The sequence below is a fragment of the Fukomys damarensis genome, unplaced genomic scaffold (assembly GCF_012274545.1).
Source record: "Fukomys damarensis isolate Sample0158 unplaced genomic scaffold, DMR_v1.0_HiC HiC_scaffold_19, whole genome shotgun sequence".
In the NCBI taxonomy this organism is placed as follows: Eukaryota; Metazoa; Chordata; class Mammalia; order Rodentia; family Bathyergidae; genus Fukomys; species Fukomys damarensis.
Window position 1 is genome coordinate 19,454,504 of NW_022900931.1, and position 19,518 is coordinate 19,474,021.

Genomic DNA, 19,518 nt, shown 5'->3' on the forward strand with positions numbered 1-19,518 from the left:
TTTTTTTTTTTTTTTTTTTCCATACAGCAAAACATTAGCCAGAGCTCAAGGAGTTAATGCATTTCCTTCTCAGGCTGAATGTTACCTTAATTGCATGGTGTTTATTCTTGGCATTTCCAGTCTTCCAAAGAGACAAGGTCACCTTGTAATCTCTTTGTGCTCATGTATATGTGTGGGGTCTTGTTCAGGGGAGTAAAATGCTTCCAACTTACCACATTCAGAGAAAGAAATCATAAATCAGCAGGTCAGGCAGGTACTATTATTTCACCTTTAACGTCATTATATTTTTCAATATAATATTTCAATGGCTTTCTTTCTGCATAATAATTTATCTGGAATTACCAAAAACTCTAATGAACTCAGAGAACTTTGGCTCCAATAAAATGAAACCTTTATCACAAATTGGTTGAGCCCACGACTGCAACTCAATCATTAAATTGTACATAAGTCAGTTTTTTTAACTTTGTAGAAATAAGTTCCCAGGGAAAGAAAACTCATTTTAAAACTTGACCCATTAAGCCTTAAATAGTAGGATATTAGTGAAATAAAAATGAATGGGGCAAAAATGAGCCAAAATCAGGACACTTAGAATTTGGCCATTGTTACACACGTAATAACTATGAAACACTGGGCCACTTTTCCAAGTACACTTGGTCAGAGTAACAAATGTAAAACTAAGAGGTCTCAATAAAGGCTTTCTAAAACACCTCAATGTTTTAAAACCATATAAATTTGGATCAGTGACAGTTCACTGATCCAAATTTATATGCCAGATTCTTTTATATGAAATATGTACTAGGAATTTTATCTTGCTAGAAATTGTTAATTAAATTGTTCATCATTGTAAATAACAGAAATGTATTTTTCTTAGTGACTCAGGTAAAAAACTTCTGGTATTGTGCACTTACTACATACCAGGTATGAGGCCACTTGGTCCTTCGAGTACTAAACATGAATTAGCTATTGTGATTTCCATTTTATGGATGAAAACAATAAAACTCAGATAGAGGTAGCAATTTTCCAAATGCAAAGATTGGCATCAAGTACATCTACTTCCAAGACACTACTCGCAAATTTTTTTCAAAAAAACTATTTATTAAAACTGAAAGAAGGCTGGGCATGGTGGCACACGCCTGTAATCCCAGCACTCGGGAGGCTGAGGCAGGAGGATCGCTGTGAGTTTGAGACCAGCCTGGGCTACACAGTGAGTTCCAGGTCAGTCTCAACTACATAGTGAGACCCTGTCTCAAACAAACAAACAAACAAAAACAACAACTGAAAGTATATTTTAAGAAGTTAAACATAATGACATAATGTCATACTACTTCCTACAGTATGCTGTGGAATGCACACTGCCCAACTGAGAACACAAGGGAACAGAAACATTTCCTTCTCTCTCTTCCAGACAGAATCAGTGACCCAGGGCTATGACTAATCTTAACTAATGCTTATCTTATGAACAGAAACAATGAGAAAGAGTTATTATAGATCAATTATTTGCCCTAAGGAGAACACAATGAACAACAATGTAAAAAAAGTTTATCAAAAGAGAGAATGCAATAAATTCTTGAAAATTTCTTTCGCAAGTTCAAACACTGATCTCATATGGGAATCATGATAAATATGCAACTCAGAAGAAGCACCATATTTTAAAATTCGTCCTTAAAGTACCTTAAGCAGTGTATACACTAAAGTCCACTGTTGGGTTGTCCTCATTATTTTCTGACAAGAACCTGAAATTCTCTGAAGTTCTACTGAAAGGGGGAAGAAATTTCTAACTGGAACATGGTTCTCCTGTACATGTACAAAGATAGAGAAGCTCTTCCTTGTAAGAAGCTTCAAGAATAAAAGGAGTGCGAGTCTCCAGGAATACTCGATTTATTGTCGTAATGGAAGTTGAGTACAGGTCACATTTGAAAGGTTTTCATAATAGAAAAATCAGGTCAAGATGAACCAGTAACTTGGTTCAATATTTGAAACATAAACCATTTAACTATCAGTATTAGAAATAGTTTGATTTAATATAAAAAGAAATTATCTAAAAGATACTGCAGAGTATTCTGTGGTGTAATGGTGGTGGTTTTCCTTCAAAACAAGGAAGGTATTTTTTTCTGACATATTTATCAATTTCACCTAAAGCATTTAGTGTACTGATGTGCATTAAATTGGAAAGAAAAATGAAACGTTCTATATTTTGGGGTTAGTAAAAAATGAGAGAGGGAAATAATTTTGAATATTGAAAAAGGAGACAAATTTAATATTTCTAAAATTAGAATCACAAAGAAACTAACATTTTTTGAGAGAAGATGTATGCTTCTAGTATTAGGACATTTTTTTTAGAGTGGACTGATTTATGATGTCAATTTATGAACCTGAATTCTTATTTTAATTGTAATGAATTATATGAATAAGTCCCACAGAACACAGTCACCCTATAAAGTTTTCAAAAAGAAAAATGTAGACTGAACCTTCCTCCTAATTACAATAATGCTATTTTAGAGCTAAAGTTGCTTTTGAATGAAATAAAGCAGTTCATAAAGAATTGAGCCTAAGAAACTAAGTAAAACTGACTCAGCTGAAAATTCTTATGGCCTTTTTTCTGAATAAAACACCAAAATAAAACCTATCAACACTTTATTCATCAAAGGCTAAAAAAAAAGGAAATAACAGGCTAAGAGGAATTTTAAATAAGCTGGTTTATCAGAATATGTGAATGTGTGTATAGACAAATGTGCAAGCCTATTTATATTTTTAATAAATGATATATATGAAATAAAGATGTCTAAATTAATTTTTCTCTAGAGGGATCTAAATTAAAAAATGAGGAAGATGCTAGGAAATATCTTCCTTGTATTTAACACATCCATCAAGTGTGGAAACTGTCCCACTCCAACTCTTAACAAATCAATCTAATCCATTTAGCAGATCTGTCTCACACATGCAATGTACTGTATGGCTTTACTAATATTTGGAACAAGTTAATGTCCTTTGGATTTTCAGTTGAAAAAAAACTTAGTGGCAGCTTAATTGTGGACTATGAAACAGTACGGTTGACCATTTTGTCAATATAGAATGTGGAAGGCATTGTTTTCTAAGGTCAGAAGCAACAACAATGGCACAAATATCTGAGAAAAGCAAACATGATGAATAATGTAAAATGATATGTTTACTTTCAAAAGGTATTATGACTAAGAACATAGCAAAAATAGATCAAAATACAACATCAATATTTTCAAATAGCAAATAGTTTAATCTATGACAAATATTTATGTACTTGATTGTATATGCATTTATCTTCAAAATTGTAATAATTTTTAAAAATAAATTTGATTTATGTAAAATAGCAGGCTAAATGAAGTTTTCTCTTTGTCCTATGCTTCAAAGGAAAAGGAGAAAGTGGAAAAAATGAAAAAGGGAGTGAAAGCACTCTAAAAAGAAATACAATAAGGATTTGTATAGAGGTGAAATGAGTCTGTTCTTATTTTAAATTTTGTTTCCATTTATGCCAGTGTATCAGTGCTTCCCATAATTGTAGGAACAATCTCCCCAAAATTAATAATTTAAATACATTATGATTTTCACAGGAAATGCTGGTAAGACTGCCCCAAATTAATACTTTATATAATATATTTTAGAAGTGTGCATTTAGTTAGTTTAGACACTGTGGAAATTAATTCCTTTAAAAATTTCGGTCTTGCTCCATTCTTATGATTTGTTGCCTGACTCATTCCTTACTTCCTAGAATTTTTTTAAAATGGGTTTTGACTCTGCCCGTTTCATTTATCTAAACTATCCCTAGAAAGAGGACAAATAGGTGTATCTGGCAGCCCAAGATCTTTTAATGTTCCTTTCCCCAAAATTACTTCCGTGTGATATGATTTCCCTTAGGGACTTAAAACACAACTTGTGGACTAGGAGAGGTAGAAGGAAGTGCATAATATTTTGATCAAATACAAACTCTAAGCTTTCAACATTCTCATAATCAGAAAAACTTCCATTAACAGTCAGCAAACTTTTCTTCTGACTCTAGTGTTACCAGTGACTAACTGAGTGATCTTGGATATGTCATTAACCTTGAACTCAGCTGCCTGGAAGACAGTTTTTACAGTCACACAATTTCTAAGAAAGAGCTTTTCTTTTCTTTCTTTCTTTTTTTTTTTTTTTTAATTTTGTTCCAGGGATCCAACTTGGGACCTTGCGCTTGCAAGGCAGGAGGTGGATAAAGTGCTTTTCAATTTTAAAATGCTATGACTTATAGATTACCATGCTCTGTGCCTTAGAGCAAGAAAACTATTCATATATTTTGTGTCTATGAGAAGCTTAAAATGTACATTATAAGTGTAGTGGTCAGAATTGTGTGTTAATCCCACCCCCCACACACACACACTGAAAATGTTGGCTAATTTAACTGGTCAAAATGCATCATTTTTTTAGTTTTTTATATATTTGTAACATAAATTTAGATATACTTTTGGAATCCTGTTTAACAAAGGACTTTTCCCCAATTAATGGAAATTATCAAAATTTAAGACTATCAGCACTCTCATCAAGTTGCAGTTAAAATATATGACAGACCACATTAACGATTATGGAATCATGTCTTACAGTGGGAAATTGCCATAACTTCAATAACTTGTGTTTTCACTTATTAAAAACACTTTAAACACAGATAACCTGGAGCCATTTACTAAAACTATATTCAAAATTGGTATGTTCTGATTAAACAACATGAAGTTTTAAACCACAGAATTCAATAACTGTACTCCAGACAGGAACAGATAGTAGTGTATTAAAAATATATTGCCCATAGTTACAAGGCAAACACCCCTGGCTGGAACATCTAACTGATGTCCCAATGTGTCACTTGATTTGTCAACAGCTCACTAAAATCCCGGGTAGATCAAGAAAGAAGAATGAAAACTGGTCAACATCAGGGTAAAGAAATGCAGGGTACCTGGCCCAAGTAGATAAAATGGGACAACTTCATTGGCAAAAACGTTAGAATGTTATTAATACATGAATGAAATGTATTACAGCTGCTTCTTTTATGACAATTATTCCTAATGAAATGTTAGACTCTCAAGATACAACTTCAAGGGAATGGTGAATTTCTACCCAAAAGAAGATGTTCAATGCAAATTTAGCAGTCACCTCCATGTAGAAGACGCTACACAAAGTTAGAGTCACAGATCTGTGAACTGTGTCCCTTGATAGTCTCAGAAACCGTGTGGAGCACTTACTACGTGCTTTAGCGCTCTGCCCAGGCCCTTCGGGGACAGTTGAGCAAGATGGTCACCTTGATTTGCTGGAAAGGCCTGTAGGGGATTACTAAAGTGCACTTCTGGGTGGATCGCAGAGGTCTGACTTACTTTAGGAACCGCACCTGGTTCCCATCTCTTTCCCCTCTGGCATTTTCCCCTGCTTTACTTTCTGGCCTCCCTGCATGGAGTAGCCTTGCTTCCCCTCGCCCTCCCACCATGTTTCAGCCTTGGAGCGAGCTGATTACAGACTGAAATCTTTGACTCTGTGAACCAATTTAAAGCTCTTCTCCTTTAATTGTGGGTGTCAGGTATTTGGTCCTCGCAACAGGAAAGCTGACTTATAATCCATGATGTCATTTAAGCCTCACAGAATCTCTTACAAAAGAAGTACTTTTCAGCAAGGGACCTTTCAGAAAGGGAAACAAAGAACTCTCTCAAAGGTTATGCCAGTAACAGTGAAAAACAGGACAATCCTGGCAACTTAAATTTTTCTTTTCTTAACAGTACAGCTTTTGCCTTCTTTATTAATGTGCTTAATCACTTCTTAACTTCTATTTATGAAAAATATGGAGGTGGGAGAATTTTCACCTGATTTCCACACCACGGATGACAGCCAACACACCGAATCAGTACCTTCCCCATGTTTCACTTTGATCAGGTAGGGCTCATCGACGTACAACCATGAAAATTCTCTCTGGCACTTTTTCTGAACAGAAAATGTGCTATACCTTTCTGTTTCAGTTTCTTGCACCTGCCTCATTAGGAACATTTATAGGCAATAGAGAAAATAAAATATTTCTCTACAATAACTTTTTCTCAGGATAATATGCAAGGGACCGGCAGTTTGCTTAGGCAGAAGCTCCGCGATATAATACGGCCGAGGACAGAGCATCACCTTCTCCATGGCACAAGAGGCAATGTGTCACGAAATGGGCTGAAAATTACTTTTAGTTAGGGGATCATTTCAGTTAGGCCAGATAAAATGCTCCCTACTGGTCTAATGGTAGATTCCACATTGGATTTAGGTCACACAGGAGTAAGAACTAAAACATACTTTTAAGGCAGAAATATATTAAAATTATGATTTCTGACCTGGATCTGTTGCTGAAGCAAATTGATTTTGTGTTGCTGCTGCAGAAGCTGCTGCTGTTGTCTTGCAATCTGTGGAGAAATTGCACATGAAAAATGTAAAGGTATCTTCGAGTACCATGTGGAGAATTACAATGCTTCCAGTACCATGTGGAGAATTACAATGCTCAGTTGCTCAAAGTCTGATCTGACACTGATCAAGTTGATCAGGATACCACATCAGTGATCTATCTCACTAAGACTTGGTATCGTTTCAGAAATATCCCTGTTCCTGGTGACCCATGGAAAGGAACTGGTGTGACATTTTAAACTCTTCTTTACAAAAGAATGTCGTAATGGGGGGGGGGTTTGCAATCAAGGCGTATAAAGTCAAAGTAAGTTCTGAAGATGGTGTATTCCTCAGTGAAGTTTTGGCTTTGTGTTTTGTTTCAGTTTTGGTAAATACTGTTCTCATTTTGGACTTCCACAAATACTCAAATACCAACTCTTCAACACTTACTGTAGTATTGGCATCTACTTCTCTGCCAAAGTGATTGTTTCTTAAGAAAGTAACTGATCATTTTTCCTCCACAAATTCTGTAATATGTTTTAGTCCTCATCTTTGGACATTTCATTAGAATCCAATCCTCAAATGTTTCTCCTTGATGGTAAACTCTGTCCCATGGCTTCTACAGTATAATAATTTCTTGGGGTTGTTCCTACCTGTCTGTCTAGCCACATTACATTCTGCAATATTCTAAGACTCAACCGCAGGCTCTCTTCATTTTCCTCTCTACTACTTTCATTTATATCTTGTACCAAGTGTTTCTAAACTGCTTCCTCTGGCCTAAACCCTTGTTCTAAATTTCAGACCCATTTATCCAGAGACTTACTCAAAAGTACTTCAAAGTCAGGTCCAAAACTAAAATAGAAATCTAGCCCACCATAAGATCATATTAAGTGCTTTCTGTCTCTGGGAATAGCACAGTAGTTACCTATCATTTGCACTTCTAGCACCTTTTACATTTACTTAATTCAGTGTCTCATGCTATGTCTTTATTTTTAAACACCTTCCTCAGGAGAAGTCCATCAATTCAGAGAGGGTAAAGACTATGCATATTTTATTCATGGTTTGCAGAGCATGATACAAAAGGGGCCCTTAATGAATACTAGATAAGAACACAAGAATGAATAGGTAAGAAAAATTTTTAAATGCTTTATCATCTGATACCAGACAGAAAAGCTTCTCATAAGGATATACCTTCTCACCTCATGAAACTTATCACTCTTTTAGAAAGAAACCTTAGATCTTATTCTCATTGAGATTCTCATCAATGAATTTCCATTATAAAAAATATTCCTTAACTTCTGTATGAGAAAGTTTAAAGACCAGACAAAAATGATACGGTATTATGAATAAAAGTAAAGACGCCACATGAGGAGGATGTGTCTACAAAGCTGCATACTGTTTCCTTCCTTTTTTGACAGTTACAATTATGACATCTTAATGCTTTCACTTTATGTTTGGAATATGGTTTAAAAAAAAAAAAACCTATGGCCCTCTGAAAAAAGCAGAGAAGATGGTTAAGAAAAATAAAAGAATACCACTCCTTTACCTTGATTCCTTTCTCCAGTATATTAGTATTTAAATTTATATTTGAAACTTTTTACCAATACCATGAAAGTATCAAGAATCTGATCACCTCATATTCCTCCATACTTCCTCTTGCTCTAAACCACTTAGTCTCTTGCCTGGATTATTTTAACAGTCTCCTACTTATTCTCTTTGCGTCTGTCGTTGTTCCCTGTACCCTATTACCAGTCACTGTCCAGAGAGGTCTCTGGATATACAAGCCAGTGGCCATCTGATGCCTGCAAGCCTATATTATATGATTTGCCCTCTTGTTACTGCTCTGCTCTTTCTTGCCTCCTTGTCCCTCCATGCTTGCACATATCTCTTCTAAATGTCTCTTGAACACACCAGGATGGGTCCTACTTTTCAAGGATACTCTTTTCACCTTTGCACTAGCTTTCTCATCCAACTGGAACACATTAGCCACTGGGCTCTCTCCCGCACCTCCCATAAGACTGTTCAAATGCCATCCATTCAATGAGATCTCCCTTCAGCCACCATTTTAAAAGAGCATATCTCCACCTAACACCCTCATTCACAAATCGCTGCTTTATTTTTAATCACAACAATAAGCTAGTTTAATGGATTACTTGATGCGTGGCTTCTCAACTGGAATTCAACACAGGAGAAATTTTTATTTATTTTATTCCCTGCTGTACTTCCAATAACAGAACAGAACCTGGTACCAACTTGGGGCTCAAACAGTATTTGCTGTGTAGAAGGATATGGAAAGGAGCTCCAGCTTCGCTGGAGAGGCCGATGGGTAAGTAGGTCCATCTGGGGTTTGCATGGGCAGGCATGAGAGTATTGTGCACACAGCAGGGATATCCTGCACTGACTAAGAAGTGCTGGGAGGAGGCTCAAGAAAAGAGCTGTTATGAGAGTAGAATCCCACCCGAATCTTAAGGAAAAGTAGGAATGTCCATCGTGATGAGATCTTTAACCCCACAGTGGTGACTGTGCATGACAGCTCTTGGTTTCAAGTAAATGACTTGGGGAGCAGTGACGGTTCTAAAAACCTGACCTCTCAGGCTTTGGAGTCAGCATCCCGGGGGCATTTCTCCAACACTGAGAAGAATTCTGAAAAGACCTCAGGGTTTCTAATGTTCCACAGAGAACTTCAGAGGTCTTGAGAAAATAAAACATTCTAGAATCTCTGGTGGTACTCAGGGATTGGCCAGACATGAAAGGGAGGAAAAAACAAAACAAATCAAAAAAAACTTCCTCTCTATTAATAACTGCTTTAAGTTTTTCAGGATGAATGTGCCCTCTAATCCACCAAAGTAGGTAGGAATTCTCCACAAAGAAATATCCTGTCCAAGCTACATTTTCAGAGGCTCCCAGGAGTCTTAGGCCTTCAAAATGACTTAACACACTGTTAGTTAAGGACAAGTGAATAGCAAAATTTTTCTACATCGTCATAGGCACACATTCTGAATGCTTTTATCACAGGACTAAAGCAAGAGGACTATGGACCATATCCAATACAAGGCCAAATAAATCTTGAAAGAAAGTGATGAGGAATTTTATTAAAAATAAAACTATCAACTTTCAAGCAGAGATGAACCACTGAGTAAAATGAAAAAAAAAATGGTGGGGGCAGGTACTTCAAACTATTCAAAAGTAGTAATCTGAGTATTTCTTCACCTCTTTCAACCCTGCTAGTTTACACTTTGGAAGCTGTTTAGAGGGTTTTGCAGCAATGCGCAAATATACTAACACCCTCATTTAAATAGAGAGAGTAGACTGTGCCCAGAACATGGGATAAAGGGTCTTAGCCATGGAAAAGGGGCGTCATCCTTGTGCATTAGCTGACGTTACAAGAATCTCTATCCTATCTTCTCCTTAGCGCTGATTCTTAAAGCAGTTGGTAGGCACTGCTGCTATGTTCCTGCTACATATCTGTCAAATTTTATTGTCTGACTTTCACTGCTAAACTGTACGCTTAGAAAGTTAATGATGAGAACCTAAATGATAAAGCTAGAGTTTCAATTTGACATCCACATAACTCTTTTTTTAGCTTACTGCTTCTCAGAATCTCCATTCACTCTTGCTCACTTGGTTCTTTGACAGCCCTCTTGGCCGTTCTGCAATCTGACTGCTTCTGGATATGCTCATTTTCCTCTCTGTCACTCTCTTTGCTACCATCTACTAAGGGCTTACCCTTACCCCACTTCTACCTTTGCGTGATGTCTCCACTCAAAGGCCTACAAACCTGCCATTCCTCTACTTGAGATTCCCTGGTCCTATTCTTCAAAACTTATCTCAAAGTCACCTTTCCAAGGGATATGCTTCAAAAATGTTCCTGCCTGGAAACATTATCTTCCATGGGTCTTTTTTTTTAGTACTTCTTTCATGATCTATCCAAATTTACTTTTATTTACACTTCATCGGAAATGCTTAGGACCAGAAGCATTTTGAACTTCAGATTCTTAAACACATACTGTGAAGATAATTTAAAATATTTTGTCTGTAATCTATTATGTGAGGTCATGTATGGAACTTCCCACATGTGGTATCATATATGCACTAAGAAAGCTGTGGATTTTCAAGAATTTCAGATGCTAGGTTTTGGTTAGGGCATTCAATCAGTATATATCTATGATTCCGAATGTGTTAATAAACTTTAGGATCTGTTTTTGCATCCGTGTTTGCATTGTTTTTTATCTCCCCGTTTACTTAATTGTGGCTGGGACTGGGAACTCTTATTCATCTTTGAATGACTAGGGCTGTAATCTATAAATGGTAGGCAAAACAACATGTAAGAAATTTGGCCAAGAATCTGATTGCCCCCTCTGTTTATTACTCACCTGCTCTTGTTGCTGCTTGGCCAGCTCCATTTGCTGGCGCTGTTTCTCAATCTGAGACGCAGCCAGTTTCTTCTGCTCATCGTGTGCAGCCAGGAGCTGCTCCCGCAGACTGGTCAGCTGGTTGATCATACCCATGAGCTGCCTCTCTTTCTCAGCTAGGCTTTCAGGAGTCCCTGAAAATGACATGGCAAGAAAACATACAAGAAAAATGTGAATACAGTGATGTTTCAACAACGATGATTCTGTTGGATGGGAAACTAGTCCAAATAGGTTTAATCCTTACACATAACACATACCTACCTTATTTTAGATTTCCACTAAGAAAGAAAGAGTGGCAGCTATTTACTTACACAGAATATCAGAATGAATTAACATTTTGCATCATTTTCAAATGACAATAATCTAGGGCTTTTTCTCTTTTATTAAAAAAAAAAAAACTTTTAAAAATTGTTGCCTAACCAAATGCTCTAAGCTGAATCCTGTGGGAAATTTAAAAATGTCTAATGCATAGTTTTCAGCCTTTAGTTTTTCACATAACTGAAGAAACAAGACAAAGGATGAAAACATGAATATTAGGAGATTACTGGGCAACATCTGTTTGGAAGCTGAGGAAGGAGAACCTCCAGATCAAGGTCAGTCTAGGCGGTTTAGAGTAACTTTGTCTCAAAATAAAAAAGGCTAGAAATAGTTCCATAGCAAAACATTTGCCTAATATACATAAGGTCCTGGATTGAATCCCTAGTACTGCAAAATAAACAAATAAGAACAGAATCTTAAATGATTCAGTACTAAGAAATCATATGTAAAGAGAGGGGAAAAAATCTTGAGGGTTACAGATCAGTGACAGAGCATGTGCTTATCATGTGCAAGGTTCTAGGTTCAATCAGTAGCACTCCCCCCCAACACACACACACACACACACACACACACACACACACACACACACACACACACACACACACACACACACACACACACACACACACACACACACACACACACACACACACACACACACACACACACACACACACACACACACACACACACACACACACACACACACACACACACACACACACACACACACACACACACACACACACACACACACACACACACACACACACACACACACACACACACACACACACACACACACACACACACACACACACACACACACACACACACACACACACACACACACACACACACACACACACACACACACACACACACACACACACACACACACACACACACACACACACATGAGGGAAAAATCTATTTAGCTAACCAGGATTTAGACCATTTTTTCCTATATGCCACTCAGAGGTGATCACCAAAAACTGAATATAGTAAATAGACCAAATACTTAACTTTGAGAACATAATAATTCTTGCAATAGTGAAATGAGGCTACCAAATTAATAAACAGTGTATTATGACCAACTAAGATTACAGGTGAATCTAAAATGTGGAGAAATGGTGATTCTCATTTAAAACAAATGGTATGCTCAAGATGCTTAAAGTGCATTAATGAATATTCCTAAGTCAGGTTAAAACATTTATTAATGCAGCAGAAATGTGAAACAGAAGCAATATCACTTTTTAATTGTTCTTTTAAAACTCACATGATATACAAGTTTTAGCAGTAGAAGAGAACATACTCTTTAATTACTTTTCACTTCAAACTTTAGACACGAAACACCATTTTAATAAGGAACTCACGGTTCTTCGTATAGGTACTTAGATGGGTCGATTATAACTCAGTCAACCTTTCCCACTCCCCTGCATTTCTCAATACCAACTCATGGTGACAAGCCTCATGCTTCTTTAAGGAAGCGGGAGCTATAGTTAGTGCCTTATAATTTTCATGTGCCCATGAGGATGGCAGTAAAGTTTCTAAAACAGTTTCTAATGAAATATCCACATAGAAATTCTGGTCAATATAAAGCGAGGACTGTTGTGAATACTATTTTTTTTTCAACACCCGTCCTTGTTTAGAGCAGCTGGTCAGTAAACTGGTGCTAAATATTTATTATACTTCAGATATTTAAATGTCATTAGAACAGAATAATATATTATCTAAGAATAATAGCTATATGATTATTGCATTGTAATATTAAAAAAATCTAAATGTATCCTGGGAATATTTTCTTAATGAAAATATTTATATGTCATCAAGATCAGCATGTTCTTATATTGTTATTAGAGAAAGAAATTGCTACCACATTTTATGCAGTACACACCAGAAATAGCAGTATACATTATTTAGCCTTCAAGGAATAGTAATTCCACTTCTAGAAATCTACCAGTAGAAAATTATATGAAATGCATCTAGATATATTAATAAGTGTAATATTAAAAACGATCTAAAGACAAGTGGAAATAATTATAAGGCATTCATATATTAGCGTATTTTGCTTTCATGAAAAAGAATATTTAATGTTATGAGATCTTATTCATAATAAAAATTAAGTGAAAAAGTTGGATAGAAATTCAACATTTTTATTAGCACTCACCTCAATGTATACATGTATTTATAGGAAAAAAAAACACCAAAAGCAAATTTATCTATATATTAATAGTGTCTATTTAGGTGGGAAGATTATAACTTTTTCTGCAGATTACTGATTTAGCAACTTTTCTACAATGAATATTATTGCTATTATTTACACATTTAGAAAAATATAACTTGACTAAATATGTACACATATATTCTAAAACCCTAAGAAACCTTTAATAGCCATTATAACATCCATTTTTATAGCTGTTGTGCATAAAGAAACATTATTTAATGATGAGTATCAATACATATTTTGATATTGAGTATATTAAAGAACAATGTAGATAAATGTAGATACAGGTATACAGTTTATTTCAAGTTTAAAGCAAAATTTCCAATTTTATTTACCATATTTAATTTAACTGCCTTAACCTTTAACCAACTTCTCTGAGTTTTCTTTTTTGCTTTGTGGTGCCGGAGGCCAGCACTCTCCCACTGAGACACATCTCCAAACCTTCAGTGCATCTTGAGGCTTCTCACAGAACATTTTCCTGGCCTTAGTCCAGCCAAAACGTGTCACCTCTCAAACTCTGTGTTTCAACCACTCTAAGAAGCACACTAGGGACATTAATCTCTGAGTATTAAACTGCGTATATCATCTCAAAGTTAGTGATATAATCATTAATGTGCCAACCCCAAGATCATCGCCTAGCCCTTGTACCCTCTTCCTAATTATAGAATGAATGTCTTTGAGTGGATACTTCAGCTGTAAAATTCAGTCATATTAAGTAGAATTCAACATTTTCCTTCAATTTTTAAAGTATCATCACCAAATTAACATTCTATGAGCGTCATCTTCGGTTCTCTTCTTATGTAACCATCCCTGCAGCACTATACCAAGAAATCGTATTATTTTTTTCTTCAAAACAGCTTTGTTGTCTTTTCCTTTAGTTTTAATTATTTCACATTATTTTCTCAACATTATAACATGAGCAGTATGAGTAATAAATAATTATAAACAAATATAGTAAAAAGTCTTCAAACACTGTATCTTCCAAGGTAGCCAGTGTTATTATTTTCTTATGTATCATTCCCTGGTGAATGCAGGCTTTAGCATATCCAGAATACTTCTGTAACAGTTGGATAGAGTTGCTGTAACAAAAGAACATGGACCAGGTGGTTTAAGCAACAGGTATTAATTGTCTCACAAGTCTTGAGGCTATGAAGTTGCAGATTAAGTTGTCAGCAGGGTTAGGTCCTTTTGGGGACCCTGACAGAACAATCTGTTCTAGGCTTTCCTGAGTGGCTTATACATGGCTGTCCTCTCTGCATGTCTGCATATTCTGCTATCCATACGTCTGTCTAATCTCCTCTTCTTATAAGGACACTAGTTCTGTCTGATTAGGGTCCACCATAGCGACCCTAACTATTTTAAATACTGCTATTAAGATCTTGTTTGAAAATATGTTCACATTTGAGTCTCTAGGCATTAGGACTTCGGCATATGAATTTTGGAGGAGCAGAAGGCACACAGTTCAACCTATAATGGTTTATTTTATACAAATAATAAAGATATTGTAGTACCGTACTTGGAAAGAGTCCTTGTTTCAGCTTCTTATCCATCTATACAGCCATTCTTCATTGTCTTTTCCATGAATTGTAGCAAACTTTTAATAGAATTTCCTGTTATCAATTTTTCTTTAAGTATAGCTTCTAAACTGGTACCAAAATTATCTTCCTAGAAAACAAATCTAGTAATGTCACTTTTCCTGTTTACATACCTCCACTCAAACACCACTGGCTTTAGAATAAATGTCAATTTACCTTTAGAATGAATAAAAACCCCCAAAATATCATCCCCCTTTCTGCTTCCTTGTGTATTCTAAATCCTAGCCATGCTGAAAGTCTGACATTACTGCTCCAGATGCTATGCCCCACAAACGCTACTCTTTTGGAGCACCTTGCCAGGATATTCCATCGCTGAACATTCATTCTTTACGTTCCAGCTCAGCTATCTTGCTTTTTGTAACTCTTTTCTTGATTTCTACTGATAACAGTTGTTTCAGTCTCTGGAGAACTTCTCAGTATATGTCTCCATTACTGGGCTTAATCATTGTATTGTATTAACTTATTTTTATGTTTTTCTCTCACAAAGTAAGGAATGGTAGCTGTGAAAGCAACAACTTTAAATTATCAACTTTTATACCTTCATTATCAGCTACAGGTAAAGGCAAATAGTGTATGTCTGGCATAGAACAAATTGCCTAACATTATTCAACACATGACATGGAGGAAAAAAAAAAACTCTTTCCTTTTCACCCACTCTCCTATTTAGGGATATCACGTAGCTAAAACAAAAGGGGAGACGTTTTATCATACCTGAATTGCATGGGGGATTCAGCTTTGGCTTAAGAGATTTGAACTAGGGACTTCAGCATTTGCAAAAGAAATCTCCATTTTTATAACACCAAAGTAAAATGAAGGAATAAGCCTGATGGCTCCTCTAAATTATCATGGTCACATTTAAAGAATCATATAAGTGCATTACACTGTGTAATGTATGTACATATGTAATGCATGTAAGGATCAGTTCTTCTTGACTCAGACTAGGTTGTAAGTTTGATGTGTGTTTTTTCATAGTAATTTATTTTTGGGGTTCAGTTAGTTGGGTTTGCATATATTTTAATTTATGCTACTACTTCAAATCCACCTAGAATGAAGAATTACCCAACAGGGAAAGAAAAAAGGAAAATATTGTTTCATCTCTTCCTTCTGCCTAAAAACCAAGCCATGGAAATCACGTATAGTTCTGCAGGTTCCACAGCAGCATGGCAGGAGAGAACTTACCTCAATATCCTATGTCCGAGATCATGAGGGAAGGGAACGCATTTCACTGACCCTGTTTCAGTAGGACACACCATTACCTACACATCACTTAGCCGAAATCCAGGAGTTCCCCGCCTTATCTTCCATTTTTAATTCATTAGAAAACGTATTTACCCTGAGACATAGTAGCAATCAGCCCATGTATCTTCACTTGCACTACTGCCCCTGAGTCCAGACCACAACCTCTGGTTCAACTACATGACTGACACGACCTCTCTCTAACTAGTCTACTAAACCCATTCTAAAAGCAAATACTCAGAGTGTCATGTGCTTAGACAGGTAAATCCAGTCATGTCAAACCTCTGAGCTTTGTTAAAGCCCCCAAAGCGTATGAAATAAAACCCCAACTCCTCCCCTTAAAGCCCTGAGTGAGGCGACCACTACCTTCTTCCTCATCACCAGTTTTTCCCATTTTCTCTTTTGCAGGTATGCTTGCTTAAGTTCCTTCATACCAACAGGAGGCAAAATTGCTCCCAGCACAGGGCCTCTGCATGCCAACTCTTTTCCCTGTGGAAAACTTGTTTATCTAGATCGTGGTTTCTCAACTTTGGCACTGCTAACATTCTGCACTGGACAGTGACCTTAGGAGGAGCTGGTTATGTGGTATTGGTGGACTCTATTCATGGACTGTAGGTAGAGCCCCCACCCCTGAGTTATACCACCCAAAAATGTTTCCAGACATTCCAAATTTCTTCTGGTAGGGGAAAATCATATTAACTTGAGAACCACAGGTATATAGCACTTGCCAATAGGCATATACTCTGAGCAATGTGTCATTAAGAGTGTGTCCTGCGAACATCGCAGAGTATACTTACACAAACTAAGGTGGTTACAATATGACAAGGTGATATAATCTTATGGGACCACCATTGTATGTACCTAAGACTGGACTTCAAATGCCTGGCTTTTCCCTTCATTCCTTCAGCATAAATTCACAGATCGGCTCTCACGTGCCTTACACTATTCTATCTAATGTGAACACTTAAATGTATTGTGTGGGGCTGGGCACTTAGCTCAGTGGTGCCAGTGCAAGGTGCCGAGTTCGAACCGCATAACCACAAAAAAGTACTATGTGTATTGTGTAAGACAGAAAAGAATTTCTACCCTCAAGAGCTTAAGTTAAATGGAAGAGGTAATATATAAATAAATGCTCTCAGATCTACCAAGTGGATCTTAAAGGCCACCGAGTGACTTAAAGGCCAAATATAAACAACCTTCCCTGAAAACTAAAATTATAGAAGCCATCATGTCTCACTATCTATCATATTACCCAATTTTAAAAATGTTTGCAGTAACTAGCACTATATTTATGTTCCTACTGATATAGTTATTGATTGCATCTCCCAGTATGGTATAAGCCCTACAACAGTAAGATACTACTGCATTTCATCACTGTATTGTCAGCATCTTCAGAATAATCCCTGGTACACCTTGGAAGCTGCTAAACACTTGATGAATTAATGAAATAAATTAAAAACAGAAGGGGCCAAGAATTTAGCTGAGTGGTGCCACCGCCTGCCTCATAAGCACAAGGACCCGAGTTCGATCCCTGGTATAAAACTAACGAAAACAGAAGAAAGTCCTTCATTGGCTGAGACTGCACAATTCTATGCACAAGAATAACCCTTTTCAGGATTATTTAAATCAAGGATGATTTCAAACACAGTGAAACAAAAAAACAAGGAAACCAATATTTCCCCAATATTGCTGCATTTTACACAAATGAAAATGATGCATGGTTTGATATATAGTTTAAGTGAAATCATTAAAATAAAAAAAAATTGAAAACTGCTGCTCTCATCAAGCAAAGATAAAAATACAGTAAACTAATTAGGGAAAGGGAAAAGCCCTAAAATTTGAGGGCTAGAATTACAGGTAATCAATCTATCAATCTATTTATCTATCTATCTTTCTTTCTTTCTTTTTATCTCTCTCTCTCTCTTTCTTAGAAATGTAATTCTTCTTTTTAAACAATAATAATTGTTGGGGTTTGTAAAAAGTTTATTATTGATGTTTCACAGACTTTAGTGTTAAATTTGGATACATTTTTCTTGGATTAATTTTTAAGGAAATGTTGTTCTTAACTGGTGTTTCATGTGAATCACCTAGAACTCACTGATAATATTGCTTTTAAAAATTCTGTGTTGCAAAATTCAATAAATATGTACAATTTGCTCGTTTTATGTATCAGTTAAAACAAAATAAAAATATATTGCATGATATAAAGCTACTATTAGACTGTAACCTCCAGGAGGCTAGGAATCTGCTAACTATATTGGTTACCATTCTATCTTCAAAGCTAGGACATAACAAGACAGAAAACTCAATGTATTTGTTGAAAGAAATGAAAGCATAACGAAGAAAAACTAATTTTGGATATGGTGTAATATGCCTGTAATATCCAGCGTTTTATGAGGCTGAGGCAGAAGCATCCTAAATTCAAGCACAGTATAGGCAACTTAGAGACTTAGCAAGACACTGTTTCAGAAATAAAAGCTAGAGCTGGGGATTTAACTCAGTGGTACTGCCCCCTGCCTCGCAAGTGCAAGGTGCGAAGTGAACTCGCCGTACAAAAACAAACAAACAAACAAACTAAACATAAAAATAAAATAAAGGACTGGAGATGTAGTTCAGCGAAGGTCCAAGGTGCAATCCCCAGTATTAAAAAAGAACCTAAGTTGGGCCGGAGATTTAGCTCAATGGCCCTGCCCCCTGACTCACAAGTGCAAGTTCCTGAGTTCGATCCCGCTCCCCCCACCCCAAAAAAGAACCTGAGTTATCCTGCATGTACAACTCAAAGTCCTTGCAGTGACTCGTCCAGCGAGAGAAAATGCATACCTTTTATCTAAAAGGATCAATGGAAATGGCAATACTCCAGTTTTTCAAATGACTATTTGTTAGATTATCCACCTTGCAATCATGTATGAATTAGTCTTTTTCATTAAGAATTTGATTACACTCTAATAAAATCCAGCAAGGCATTCTTTGCTGCATTATTGATATCTCTCAGAAGTTGGACTTAATTAAAATGGCACAAGAAATATTACAGGCCTGTGATAAAGTAATTGATATTATTTTATACACTGCTAAGACAGTAAGTATTCTCATCATTTTACAGGTATTTATAACTTCAAAATAGTGCGCTTTTCGGTTCAATATCCTAAAAGGTGAACCCTGGCACGGATTGAAATGTATCTACTATAGGACTCTTTCAGTTTTCAGGGTGGCTTTCCTGAGAGAGAAATGAACCCCTTGTGAAGCAGCCATGGCCCTTACCATTGTGGCCCCACAGCTGCATATTTTATTTCTGGGACATTATGAAAGCTGTTTATGAATTATAACTTCTGCA

The 19,518-nt window shown here is 36.3% G+C and overlaps 1 protein-coding gene across 17 annotated transcripts in view; it reads right to left on the bottom strand.

The window, feature by feature from the left end:
• The window catches only part of Sox5 (SRY-box transcription factor 5), a 936,135-nt gene that overhangs the window by 180,743 nt on the left and 735,874 nt on the right, over nt 1-19,518 (bottom strand). For 16 of the 17 annotated variants that reach the window (XM_033766292.1, XM_010615329.2, XM_010615302.2 and 13 more), the window contains 2 exons: nt 10,773-10,945; nt 6,354-6,422 (listed from right to left, as the gene is read on the bottom strand). In XM_033766292.1, coding sequence (XP_033622183.1) covers nt 6,354-6,422; nt 10,773-10,945 — 242 coding nt within the window. Of the gene's footprint in view, nt 1-6,353; nt 6,423-8,986; nt 9,005-10,772; nt 10,946-19,518 lie in introns of those variants that run through there. The other variant, XM_010615381.2, reaches the window with a different exon arrangement.